Below are 13,663 nucleotides of genomic sequence, written 5' to 3'. Positions count from 1 at the left end.
ATGAATCACAGAAATGTGACATTTAGTCCCATTATTGTTCAATTTTATTTTATTTATTCAGTTTATTGGCTGCCCATCGAACCACAGGGTAAGAATACTTATATCAGAAACACTTCTACCCTATTCACCCTCACAATGGAAAGTTGACTAATATCTGTACTATTTTATGCAGATGCTGCTGCAGGGCTGCAGATATTAACAAGGCTTAGAAGTGCTGTGAGATCATTAACCCATATTTGTAAGGAACATTAATTTCAAATAAATTAGTTAATTATGAGGGGGGAAAGCTAATGTGATTTCTGAGATTTTTTTAAAGTGACAGCTATTAAAGGCACATTAAATAGAGTATATTTTCTATCTGCACCTTGTATTGCAGGATTCCTGAAGACTACAATAGGCTATCATAATTCTCAAAGGATTCTCAGTACAGAATTACAAATAGAATGTAGTAAACTCTTACCCAGAGCATTGTATGGACATTTATCCATTTTTTAAATTTTAAACTAGCATTCTATCTTGACCAAACTACAAATTAAAAATATTGTAGAACTTTCACACAATTGCAACTAAGTATCTTGCTATCAAGGGTAAATTCCAGTAAACCTCAATACAGCATGGGATTGTGAAGACAGGCTCATGTTTTACTTTATTGTAATTTACACCAAGATATTTTTGATGAGGTACTACAACCTCCTTTTAGCCCATTGCTCGGATAGACAGAATAATCTAATATTCAGGTTCTTTTGGTGGATAAAGGTCCTAAAACAACACTTGCCATTGCTAAATTTGTAACTGTAGAATTTATGCATTGCCAAATGCAAATTAGACTAGGCACAATTACAGGCCCTTTTATGATGTGTCATATATTGCGTTGTATATTGTCTTATCTGAGGCCCATAATAAAGATGATTAACTTGACATTCATGTGATAGTTGCCATCATTTGTTATTGCTTAATTTTCTTTGTCCATATCTGTGTTGTGTGTCCAGAATCCTTTTGCCCAAAGAATAGAACATTCACTTATAGAACACACTCCTTTTTCTATTCTAAATATGACATTTTTAGAAGAGTGGCATTATAAAAGTCTACACTCTCTTGTTGCAATGTGCTTGCACCACATATTTTTTTAGATTTTTAAAACTCAAAACCTGTTCACTAGAAACATGCCATACCAGTAACCCCACATCAGAAGAAAAGATTTTATTTTTCTCAAAGAAAAAAGCAATATAAATATTAGAGTATAAAACTTGCGTGTTAACACATCAATATCAGTTACATGGATATAAGAAGGATATAAGCATATATATAATATATAAGTATAGCTCAATATTAGACACATTGGAGGGACAAGTAAGTGTGTTTCAATTCACATACAGTTAAAAGCACAATGAACACACATGAAGAAGATTCAAAAGAATATAAAATACTGATGTCCACAACTCAATTACTAAGATTAAACAAATAAAAAACACACATCACTAGGCACTACTACACTATTTTCAGGTGTAGATGAAAAACAAGATTAACTAAGATCATCTATAGTACTTTGGGAAAAGTCACATGTTAACTACTTGATTACATAAGAAGCTTTAGGCACAATCCAGCAGAGGTGTACCTGCACAAACTGCATTGAGATAAATGGGAGCCATGTGACAGGACTATTGCGCTCTCATTTATTTAAATGTGGCTCATGCTACAGAACATCCCACTAGTTTGTTGTCTATTTCACTAACTATGTAAACTGTTTCTAGTGCAGTCACCAAAGAAAAAGTTGATGGAGAAGCATTTGGGATTACTACAAAACCCATATGTAGACAGAAACTTTTTGTAGACAAGTCCTACTTTCTAGACACAGGGAAAGCATCAAATAGTGTATAAAATACTTTAGCAGTGACAACAACATGGCCAATCAGTTTGGGAGGCAACTTCGGAAACTTGTCATATGTTTGGACTGACCTGTTTTGACTATTTCAAGCAATCTATTACAGTGTAAAATAAAATCTTGGACTAGTGCAGTGTTTCTCAACCTGTGGGTCGGGACCCCATTTGGGGTCGAACGACCATTTCACGGGGGTCGCCAAACAAGGCTGTCCGCCATTTTTCCCCCCTTTTCTTTGGCCACGCCCCTGGCACCCAGTGATGTATAAGTGGTTGGGGGGTCACCACAACATGGGGAACTGTATTATGGGGTCGCAGCATTAGAAAGATTGAGAACCACTGGACTAGTGGTTCGCTCTCCATGTTGGAAATATGCTCCTCTGATTCTTTATGGCTCTTTTGTTGCAACAAAGAAAATCATAAGATATTACAGGAAACCTACAATATATCTAGAAAGGCAACCAATGTTGCCAAGTAACATTACAATTTCCTACCTGACTCAGAATGCCATTACATTATGGGTCAGAGTTAGGAAACTTCACTTCTTGTCCATACTAGGTTACGAAATGATCCAGTAAAAAAGAATGAGTCTAGCAATTTCAAAACACAGTAACACAAATTGTATTTTTATTATTTTAATTTCTATTCATATCCAAGAAGAGGTAGTGGGAGGGGTCTCAAATTGCCTGATTGTATCAATACAATGTCATTTGTTTAATATTTATAACAAGTTCAGGAATAAAGTGATTGGCTTTGCAATTTGTCCAGTTCTAATTCCAGTATACCTTCATTGGGCTTGGTCCCTTAGCTTTCCCAAATCAGCCACTGTCTACTTAATATAAAATTGTGAAGGCCAGCAAACCAACATTATTTTTTAGCTATACTGCACAGAGAAATGAAATACACAAGCTTCCCAATCTCTGAGGAAGGGCAATGCATCTTGTTAGTGATAGTGTTACTCATAGACAGTGCTGATGTGGGCACTTGAGAGCATATTAACATGCTGTTCATGTCATGCAATAAATTTTCCAATTCAAACTTGGGTGTGAAGTCAGCTGTCATGTAAATGTGAAGTGATTTGCATGCAGTTTGATGTGCAGAAAAATGTGAAGCATTCTATTTTTAATGGTCTACCTATAAGATCAGCAGTGTTCATCCAGTTAACAAAGACATCTCCCTCAGGAGTCAAGCAAAGATGTGAGCAGTAGCTCACTATGCTCACAAGTGAGTGACTTTTTTCTTCAAATTTTTCTACAAAACATTTACTGTACATATTGATGTAGATGAGATGTGTTGCCTCTTTAGAGATCACTGTAAATCAGTCATGAGTGGCAGTGTTCTCTGTCTTGCTAATATCTACGACATATTTTGTGCATGGAAGTTTTCCCATTGAAATGCACTCCTTGCTTCTCAGAAATTACAATATCAGTTTAATTTTTTTCTGGCCATCATTGGTTAAACTTGTAAAAAAGATAAATGTAGCTGAATCTCATTCTCTTATAATAATACAGGATACACATTTCTTTTAAAACAAAGCAGGAATTAAAGCACTCCCTATCAATATCATAACAAGGATTCCAGCTGAAATGATGTTTAACCCTCCCCCCCCAAGAACTTCTATCAAAATTTGGAAAAGTGAGAATTTTTGTAAAAATGAAGGAACTTATATAAATAAAAAACTCTGTTCAGAATAAGTATTTACAATGAGCAGAGCCCATCTTAAATTTTGTTGGTGATGCAGATCGTTCAGGAAAGAAAATGTTTCTAAGATCTGACACCCTTGCATATTAGATTGTCCTCGAAAGAGTATACACTGTATTTGTTATTATTCAGATATTTTTCTTCATGAATAACAGCAGTACATCTACTCATAATCTTAGATGACAACAACAATGTACATTCACAATGTTCCATATTTTAAAAAAAGTTTAACCACAAATTCACATTCATCTTCCATCCTAGGCTATGAACTGGGGGAGTGCTGGAAGAGTTTGCCCTTTAGATTTACGTGGAAGTGGCTGTGTTATCCCGTGGATCCTACTTCTTCTCTTTCTTTCCTGACTTCTTCTTATTTCCCCCTCCAGAGGCTGCCGGTTTTCCATCACGTTTGCCAGCAGAATTGGAGAGGGTAGCAGTGCTCCCAGGGATATACACGTTCTGTCTATAATCAGGAACATGCTGAAGGGTGAATTGGGGGCCATACCTGGCGCTGAGCCCCATGGTGCCTGCTGTTGCTCCTCCTCCCAGAGTAGAATTTCCATCTGGGTTAGCTGCAGCGGCGGCGGCAGCTTCTGCAAGAATATTAGGAGAGGAAGAGGGGAAATAAATAGGTTTTAAAGTAATACTTCAGTAATGTCACATATGTGCAGATTTGACTAAAAAGACTTTTTCCCTCTTCCCTGCAGTTCAAGAGGCATATGGTTTAGAAAAGATTAGATTGTACAAGCATATCTAAATAAATTTCTAATATCTGCTTGAAACATGAAGAACAATTGTCTGAATTCCCTGAAAAAAACCTTGTATTATTAGTTCCTCTAGTGCAGTGATGGCGAACCTTTTAGAGACTGAGTGCCCCAAAACTGGCCCCACCCCCACTCCACCCCCTGCCCCGCCCCCACCCTGCCTGCCCGCAGAACCACTCACCACCTCCAGGACCCGCAGATCACCCAGGCAGCCCAGCAGCGCCGTGGTGGCCACGCCCTCTGCCCACACCCCGCAGCATCAACTGTGCGCGATGAGGCCTGAGGGCAGAGTCTTGTCTACGCTGCCTGGCTGCCATGTCCTTGGCTGTGCTGCTCCACGTGGGTTGCACTCGGGGGCAACTTTCCAGGGGGGCTGCGGGTGAGGAGGGGGTCGTGGGGGGAGGCAAGGCTGGGGCAACGGCACATGTGCCCACAGAGAGGGCTCCAAGTGCCGCCTCTGGCACGCATGCCATAGGTTCGCCACCAATGCTCTAGTGAGAGAATAACATATATTGCCTCTCCAATAATTATGTATTCCAGTCTCTGGAGCTTCCAAAACATATACAGGGTTGATATAATCTGCATATATAGATTTATTGTTAAAAATAAATAAAACAATAATAATAACACCCAGAATTAATATTATAACCATTGCGATAATTTTGAACACCTTGAAAGACCTCTTCCTTCTCCCTTTATTCAAAACAAAAATTTAATTCAAACATTGATAGACAGCTGTACTATTGTATAATAATTATTTTGGCTATGTCCGATAACGGATATGGCACAACAAGAAGAAGAAGAATCAACATTCACAAATTATCACAATGCTCAATGTCTTGATAAATTTGAAATATTGTGGAATTCAGCTTGGCACAATTTATAAATCCTTAACCCACAACAATGGGTCTGAAGTTCTGCTATTAATGCTAGACTTTCAACCCCAAGTGCAATAATAATAAGACAGAGCACACGAAATAATGTTTTGGACCTCTATAATATGCACCTAAGTTCTCTCTGAGATATCTTGTTATACTTATGGTTGGTTGCACAGTCAGACAGAAAACCTCAGACTGGATTTGGCATTGTAGTCCACCTATCAAGTTCTTCTCAAGGAGCTGGAATAGGCTGATATTGTTTGATGGTGTTAAAAATATTTAACTATTCCAAGTAAAGCTGCCTTTTGCAATAGACTGATGGTGATTTTGTCAATGCTGATCCAGAAATTTTGTGAATACATCCAATTATCCAGACTTTTACCCAAGCTTTTTTGTCTTTATCTTATTATTATCATTTAAATTTATATGCTGTCCAATTCACTTTATTTTAAGATCAAAATAAACTAATTTCACATTCTTTAAAAATCTCTTGCACTGAAGTATGAGAACAGAATATTTGAGTACTGTATTTTTTATTATTCATGTTACAAATTCATTCAATATCTTGTTTCAGTTGATGGGATAGTTAACATCCATACAGAGAAAGAAATCAAGACACAAATTTTATCAGACAGCATGAAAACATTTACATCCAGAATTGTTAAGTACCCCAAGAATGTAAAATAAGGAATTAGTACACTATATAGGAATTAGCAAGTTCTGGTACCATATACAGGTAGTCCTTAACTTACAACATTTCATTTAGTGTTACAATGGCGCTGAAATGTTTTTCATACTTACAACTATTACAGAATCCCCATGGTCATGTGATCAAAATTTAGATGCTTGGCCAACTAACTGACTCATATTTAAGATGGTTATTGTATTCCAGGGTCATGTGATCACCTTTTGTGGCCTTCTGATAAGCAAAGTCAATGGGGAAACCATATTCACTTAACAACCGTATTACTAATTTAATAATTGTAGTGATTTCATTTAACAACTGCGACAAGAAAGGTTGTAAAATGGGGTAAATCTCACCAAATGTCTTAGTTATCAACATAAATTTTGGGGTCCATTGTGGCCGTAAGTCAAGGACTACCAATTTATAAATTCTAAACCTTAAATTTCAATATGCATAGTATTATCTATTTTACAGTGCAATTAAAGCACAAAAAGTTCTCAAATTTACTTATAGTTCCAAACCATCCAATGAATACATTTAATATAATATTTTATATAACATGCAGTGACTGTTGACTAGTTTAACATAAGAGACACTTCAGTTTTCTTGCCATCAAACACAAAGCTTTTGCAGTACATTTTATACTAATTTTAAAGGGTTGTGAGAAGGGATGGGAATAGGCTAGATTATTTGTGTAAACTGACCATTTGCTGATGCTAAAATCATAGCCTGAAGCATTTCAGTATCAAACTGATTGTTTGGCCAAGTTCCATTTTCATCTCCATTCTGAGATCTAAGAAGAAACAAAGCAAATGAAATATATGAAAAGTACAATAGAAGCAAAAAGAAAATATGTACAATTTTATTGACTGCTTTTATTTATTTGCTGCCTTGATTTCTTCACATAACATGTATCGAGGCTTATTCTTGATATTTATAACTCCCCCCATAAGTAGATTAACTTCTCTGATATTAATATTACTTAGATAAACTAACTTACCAATACATATTAGTTCCTGGAAAAATACACATCTTCTACCTTATGAACTTTGGCTCTGAAAGTTTGATGGCTATTATCACACAATTGCTGGTTTTGTAAAAGAATGTTTTTTCCTTCTGCTCAATCATGTCTGTTTCTTGGAGACTGCCTGGACAAGTTCCTGCAGTTTACTTGGCAAGGATTTTCAGAACTGATTTGTCATTGCCTGCTTCCTAGGGCTGAGAGAAAGTGACTGGCCCAAGGTCAGGCAGTTGGCTTCGTGGGATTAGTACTCACTACACCAGACTGGTTGCTTTAATGCAGTGTTTCTCAACCTTGACAATTTTAAGGCATGTGGACTTCAACTCCCAGAATTCCACAGCCAGCATTGCTGGCTGTGGAATTCTGGGAGTTGAAGTCCACATGCCTTAAAATTGTCAAGGTTGAGAAACACTGCTTTAATGGTACCTTTGTGCAAGTAACATTGATTCTAAATTTTAAAGGAAGATAGGACATTGGATTTGCAGCTCAGGGCAATTAAGACAGATTTTACTCACCTAATGTGAAACGGGGAGTTCTGTTACGTCTGTTCAGATTCAAAGTTCCAATCTGATTTCTTTTTGTGTAATTTCATCATACTTTAAGTGGCTGTATCATGACAGGTATGCCAATTTGTTTTTTTTAAACCACTGGTACATGATTGCATAAAAAAATGCAATAGGGTGAGTGGGAGAACAGTTTCAAAAAGTGACAGGCCTATCCATAAGTCAAACCTTTGCAATGAGACCCCTTCTGACTGAAGAGATGGTGGCCTATATTACCCTTTTATATGTGCAATTATTGAGCTAGCTATTCCCCATCTTGTGCTTGTGCATTTCACTTCTTTTTCTAACTGAAGAAATTTAAATTTCATTCTATTATTTTCAGCTCACTTTTCTAACCTATCAAGATTGCTTTAAAATTTATTCAGTATTCTGGAGCAGTAGCTGTCCCACCCAGATGCACATTTCTAAGAATTCCCTCATCTCTTTACAGAAGGGTTTAATAAACATAAGAATCTTAGAAAGACAGAAACATTTGTAGAATGAATAAATATTCAGGGCCAACTCCACTAAGAAGGGATATAAGAAAGGCAATGGACCAGCCGACAAATAGAAAACAGCCAGGTTCAAATAAAATGCACACTGAACTATTTAAAGCTAAAAGGGAAAGGTCGGTTCAAGTGCTAACAGTTCTGCGTCATCAAATATGAAACAAAATCATGTGACCTAGAGATTGGAAAAAACTGGTACATATACCTATGTAAAAATTATCAAAGTATTATATACTGAACCATTACCGTTGTTACTATAAACTAAATTCAATGGTTGGTAGTGTAACATGTTAAATAAAATAAACCCATTTGCTTAAGATCTTTCAAAGAAGAATAACGGCACATGAAATTAAAAAAATGTCATATGAACAGGCAGGTTTCAGAAAAGTCTAAAGACACGAGTGTGATAACAAAACTAATGAAGAGAAATCAAGAAGAGGCACAAATATATGTTATATAAAGAAAGATTTTGACTGTGTATATCAGGGTAGCATATGGAACATATTAAGTCTACCTAGCAACTGGTGTCCTGCTGGATCACAACAGAGGAACAAAATGACCATGGATAGGAAAAAAGCAGTGGCAGCGGGAGCAAATTCCAATGATCCATAGGGTTCCCCATTGAGCTGGCAGTATTAGAAAGCTAGCTTCCTTCCTTCCTTCCTTCCTTCCTTCCTTCCTTCCTTCCTTCCTTCCTTCCTTCCTTCCTTCCTTCCTTCCTTCCTTCCTTCCTCCCTCCCTCCCTCCCTCCCTCCCTCCCTCTAATTCCTGCCAGCATCACCATTTACTTTTCTTGTGGTAAACTTGTAGAGCGAAAGTCAGTGGGGAAGGCTAAGGCCAGCAGACAGTGGCTATTGCCAGATGGGGGAGGGAACAAGAAGTTGGGAATGGTATGTGTGGATGCATGAGAGGTGCCGCAGAGGACAGGAAGGGTGTGCATGTATGTACAAGGGTCAGGGAGGGTGTGTGTGTGTGGGGGGGAGGCAACATGAGTTAGGAAGGTGCAAGTGTCTGTAATGGTGTGTGTTAGGAAGAGTGCCTGGGTGTATGAAAGTATATGAGAAGTGCTGTGCAAGTCAGGGATGATACACAGCGATGGTTGGGAAGGTGTGTCCAAGAGATGTGAGTTGGGGGAGCGTGTTGGGGGGTGTAGACTGGGAAAAATGCATGGGGATCCCTTTCTCCCTGCTCCTCCCTCCCCCTCTATTCCTTTCTCCCCTTCCCTGCAGGCAACTGCTGGGTGGAGCAGGGAGCAAGAAATTGTAAGTCATTGGGAAGCTATCACAGAACATTCAAAATGAGCATCATGAGACCACAGCAGCAGCTTGAGAGTAAAGAAGTCCTGGATACATTCTGTTAAGTTTAGACCAGTGGTGGTGAACCTATGGCATGGGTGCCAGAGGCAGCACTCAGAGCCCTCTCTGTGGACACGCGTGCCGTCACCCTAGTCCTAGGCCTTCAGCTGGGTTTTATAAAACCTTTTCGCTTTAGGCCTCCGCCGCCGTGTGCAAAAAAAAAAAAAAAGGTTCAATCAATCAGTCAATTTCAACTTCTTGTGGGAAAAAAAGAGATCTTGCAAAGTTAGAATTGATTGATTGAACTTTTTAGTCCCACCCAGCCTGCCGTTACCACCGCAGCCATGCCCAGCCAATGGGCCACACCCACCCGGCACTCAACGATGCATAAGTGGGTTTTGGGTTGCAGTTTGGGCAAGGTTTGCCATCACTGGCCTAGACCATTTGAGGTACCTTCCTTCAAACATTATTGCCCTATGATGCACTGTTTTCCCAATTAAAGGTTATAGAAACAAGAGTTTAGATGATAGATAGATAGATAGATGATAGATAGATAGATAGATAGATAGATAGATAGATAGATAGATAGATAGATAGATAGATAGATAGATAGATAGATAGATGAGGGCCAAAACTTGTTTTCTGAAGAAACTTTATAATGAACAAGAAGTTACTATAAGAACTACAGCAGGAGAAACAGAGTTCTTTTGGAACGGAGGCAAGGATAATACAATACTGTCAACACATATTGTTTCACTTATAGTGCAGTCAGAAAGTATTCAGACCTCCTTCACTTTTGTCAATTTTGTTATGCTGCACCCTGATTCTACAGTTGTTGAAATTCATTTTTTTCTCATTAATGTACATTCAGTACCCATAATGACAAAGTGAAAACAGAAGTATAGAAATGTCTATAAATTTATTTAAAAGAAAAAACTGAACTATCACATTGGCATTAATTATTCAGACCCTTCACTCAGTACTTTGTTGAAGCACCTTTGGCAGCAATTACAACCTCAAGTCTTTTGGGGTACAATGCAACAAGCGTTAGGCACCTGGATTTGAGGATTTTCTGCCATTCTTCCTTGCAAATCATCTCAGGTTCAGTCAGGTTGGATAGTGACCATTGGTGGACAGCCATTTTCAGATCCCATCAGAAGTGTTCAATAGGGTTCAAGTCAGGGCTTTGGCTGGGCCACTCTACGACATTCACAAAGTTGTTTCTAAGCCATTCCTTTGTTGTCTTGGCTGTGTGCTTAGATCGTTGTCATGTTGGAAAGTGAACCTTCAGCCCATTTTGGGATGCTGAGCATTGCGGAACAGGTTTTCATTGAGTATATCCCTGTGCTTTGCTCTATTCAGCTTTCCCTCAATCCTGATCAGTCTCCAAGTTCCTACTGTTGAAAGACACCACCACCATGCTTCACTGTTGGGATGATATTGGGCAGGTGATGAGCAGTGCCTGGTTTCCTCCAGACATAACATTTAGAATTGAGACCAAACAATTCAATCTTGGTTTCATTAGGCCAGAGAATCTTGTTGCTCACAGTCTGAGAGTCCTTCAGGTGCTTTTTTGCAAACTCCAAGTGGGTTTTCATGTATTTTGCACTGAGGAGAGACTTCCATCTAGCCACTCTGCCATAAAGCCCAGATCGGTAGAGAGCTGCAGTGGTGGTTGTCCTTCTGGAACTCTGTCCCATCTCCTCACAGGATCTCTGGAGCTCAGTCGGAGTGACCATTGGATTCTTGGTCACCTCTCTTACTAATGCCCTTCTCCCCCAATTGCTCTTGGAAGAGTCCTGGTTGTGCCAAACTTGTTCCATTTGAGAATTATGGAGGTCACTGTGCTCTTAGGAACCTTCAGTGCAGCAGAAATTTTACTGTAGCCTTTCCCAGATCTATGCCTAGCAATAATCCTCTCTCTGAGCTCTGCAGGCAGTTCCTTTGACCTCATGGCTTTTACTCTGCTACAGTGTGCATTGTCAGTTGTGAAGCCTTCTATAGCACGGGTGTCAAACTCGATCACGTCACGTGATATATCACGACATTTTTTGCCTTTGTGGAGCTGGGGTGGGCGTGGCATGTGTGTGATGCATTTGGCCCACAGGCCGCCAGTTTGATGCCCCTGTTCTATAGAGAGGTATGTGCCTTTCCAAATCATGTCCAATCAATTTAATTTACCACAGGTGGACTCCAATCAAGGTGTAGAAACATGTCAGCAATGATCAAGATAAATGGGAGGCACCTGAGCTAAATTTCAACTGTTCTTGCAAAGGATCTGAGTATTTATGCCAATGTGATAGTTCAGTTGTTTCTTTTAAATAAATTTACAGTCATTTCTAAACTTATGTTTTTACTTTGTCATTATGGGGTACTGAGTGTAGATTAATGAGGAAAAAAATGAATTTCAATATCTGTAGAATTAGGCTGCAGCATAACAAAATTGGCAAAAGTGAAGGGAGTCTAAATCCTTTCTGAAAGAACTGTATACAGCTAATCCTTGACTTACAACCATACTTAAGCTCAACATTTTTGTTGTTAAGTGAAACATTTGTTACATTAATTTTGCCCAATTTTATGACTTTTCTTGCCACAGTTGTTAAGTGAATCACTGAAATTATAGAATCATAGGGCCAGTAGGGACCTGGGAGGTCTTCTAGTCCAACAACCTGCTCAAGGCAGGAGACTTTATACAAGTAGTCCTTGACTTACTACCACAATTGAGCCCCAAAATTCTGTTGTTAAGCAAGATAACTGTTAAGTGTGTTTTGCCCCATTTTATGACGTTTCTTGCCCAGGTTGTTAACTGAATCACTGCAATTGTTAAGTTAGTAACACTGTTGTTATGTGAATCTAGCTTCCCCATTGACTTTATTGTCAGAAGGTCGCAAAAGGTAATCACATGACCCTGGGACACTGCAACTGTCATAATACATTTAATTTGCCAAGTATCCACATGTTGATCACCTGACCATGGGGATGATGCAATGGTCATAAGTGTGAAAAATGGTCATGTTATTTTTTTCAGTGCCGTTATAACTTTGAATGGTCATTAAATGAATGGTAGTAAGTCGAGTGCTACCTGTATCATCCAAGTCAAACAGTTGCCCGGTCTATTCTTGAAAACCTCCAGCAATGGAGCACCTACAACTCTGTGAGGCAAGCTGTTCCACTGATTAACTGTTCTCACTGTCAGGCAATTTCTCCTTGGTTCTAGGTTGGCTCTCTCTTTAACAAGTTTCTACCCATTACTTCTTGTCCTGCTCTCAGGTGCTTTGGAGAATAAGCCCCCTCTATGACAGCTCCTCAACTACTGGAAAACAGCTATCGTGTTATCCCTAATGCTTCTCTTTGATAGGCTAGGGTCAGACATACCTAGTTCCCTGCTCACAAATCCACAACTTGATTATCTTTTCAGGATTTTCCCAGATATTGATGTAAAGTTGATTGGCCTATATTTTCTCTCAAAAATATATATGGTTTCCACTTGCCCAAGTAAAAGAACTAGAAAGGGGCAAGTAGAAAAGCAGAAAAAGTAGCCCTGATGGTTAACAAGGATATCTGAGAACCAAGTGTTCCAGGACTATAAGAAAAAAATCTTCAATTTATTATTAGACAATATTGTGACCGAGATCAAACATACAAAATGGGCTGTCACGTAGAAGATGGGACAAAATTGTCCAGAGTTTTCCAAAAGACAAAAAATGAAACAGTAGTATAAATTACAATAAAGTAAATTGTGGCCAGATGTCAAAAAATATTATAGAAATTAGAGTTGTTCAAGAACGGAACAGACAACTTATGGAAGCAGTGACATTCTTTGATTAGAAGAAGCTACAGAAATGAGTATCTGCAGGTGATTTGGATCTCCAAGTTCACTTCTAACCCAAAGCTGGGAGCAAGAGAGAGAAAGTTGGGTTGTGGTGAAGGCAACAAAATTGGCATTCAGAATCTCGGGACCCTCCTCTAATCTCCTGAGTTTTCATTTTTAGACTATACTTTTCTATCAGATATCTCTGAAAGGAACAAAATCTCTATCTGAAACTTTTTGTGTGAATGTTACTAATACAGTTTGAACTGGCAAACAATAAAATGAACTTTCCTATATTATTTCTTACTGTTCATTAGTAAAATATGTTGAACAACTTTAGCTTCATTTTTGTAGCTATAAGTAGGGAAAAAAATGGAATACATATATAAAATATTCCAATATTCTATTCTATTCTAATATTTCATATAATATATAATATTATATGTATATATATTTCACACTTTAATCTTCGCAAATATTCCAGCATGTTCTAAATGACAAAGATCTAGAAAAATCTATTACTTCTCAAGGCATTTTCATATACTTTTATAGCACAAAAATAATATCCATTTATAGAGTATC

At 38.3% G+C, this 13,663-nt stretch overlaps 1 protein-coding gene across 1 annotated transcript in view; it reads right to left on the bottom strand.

The window, feature by feature from the left end:
• Window positions 1-1,185: 1,185 nt before the first annotated feature.
• LOC120300283 overlaps window positions 1,186-13,663 on the bottom strand; it is a 151,656-nt gene continuing 139,178 nt past the window's right edge. The window contains exons 9-10 of the mRNA XM_039326101.1: window positions 6,608-6,696; window positions 1,186-4,169 (exon numbers count right to left, since the gene is read on the bottom strand). Coding sequence (XP_039182035.1) covers window positions 3,916-4,169; window positions 6,608-6,696 — 343 coding nt within the window. The 3' untranslated portion in view covers window positions 1,186-3,915. The remainder of the gene's footprint in view (window positions 4,170-6,607; window positions 6,697-13,663) is intronic.

Source organism: Crotalus tigris, unplaced genomic scaffold, assembly GCF_016545835.1.
Source record: "Crotalus tigris isolate CLP2741 ecotype Arizona unplaced genomic scaffold, ASM1654583v1 scf7180000024339.11422700, whole genome shotgun sequence".
In the NCBI taxonomy this organism is placed as follows: domain Eukaryota; kingdom Metazoa; phylum Chordata; class Lepidosauria; order Squamata; family Viperidae; genus Crotalus; species Crotalus tigris.
The sequence above is the reverse complement of the archived record's forward strand: the minus strand, read 5'-3'. Positions and strand labels throughout refer to the sequence as shown.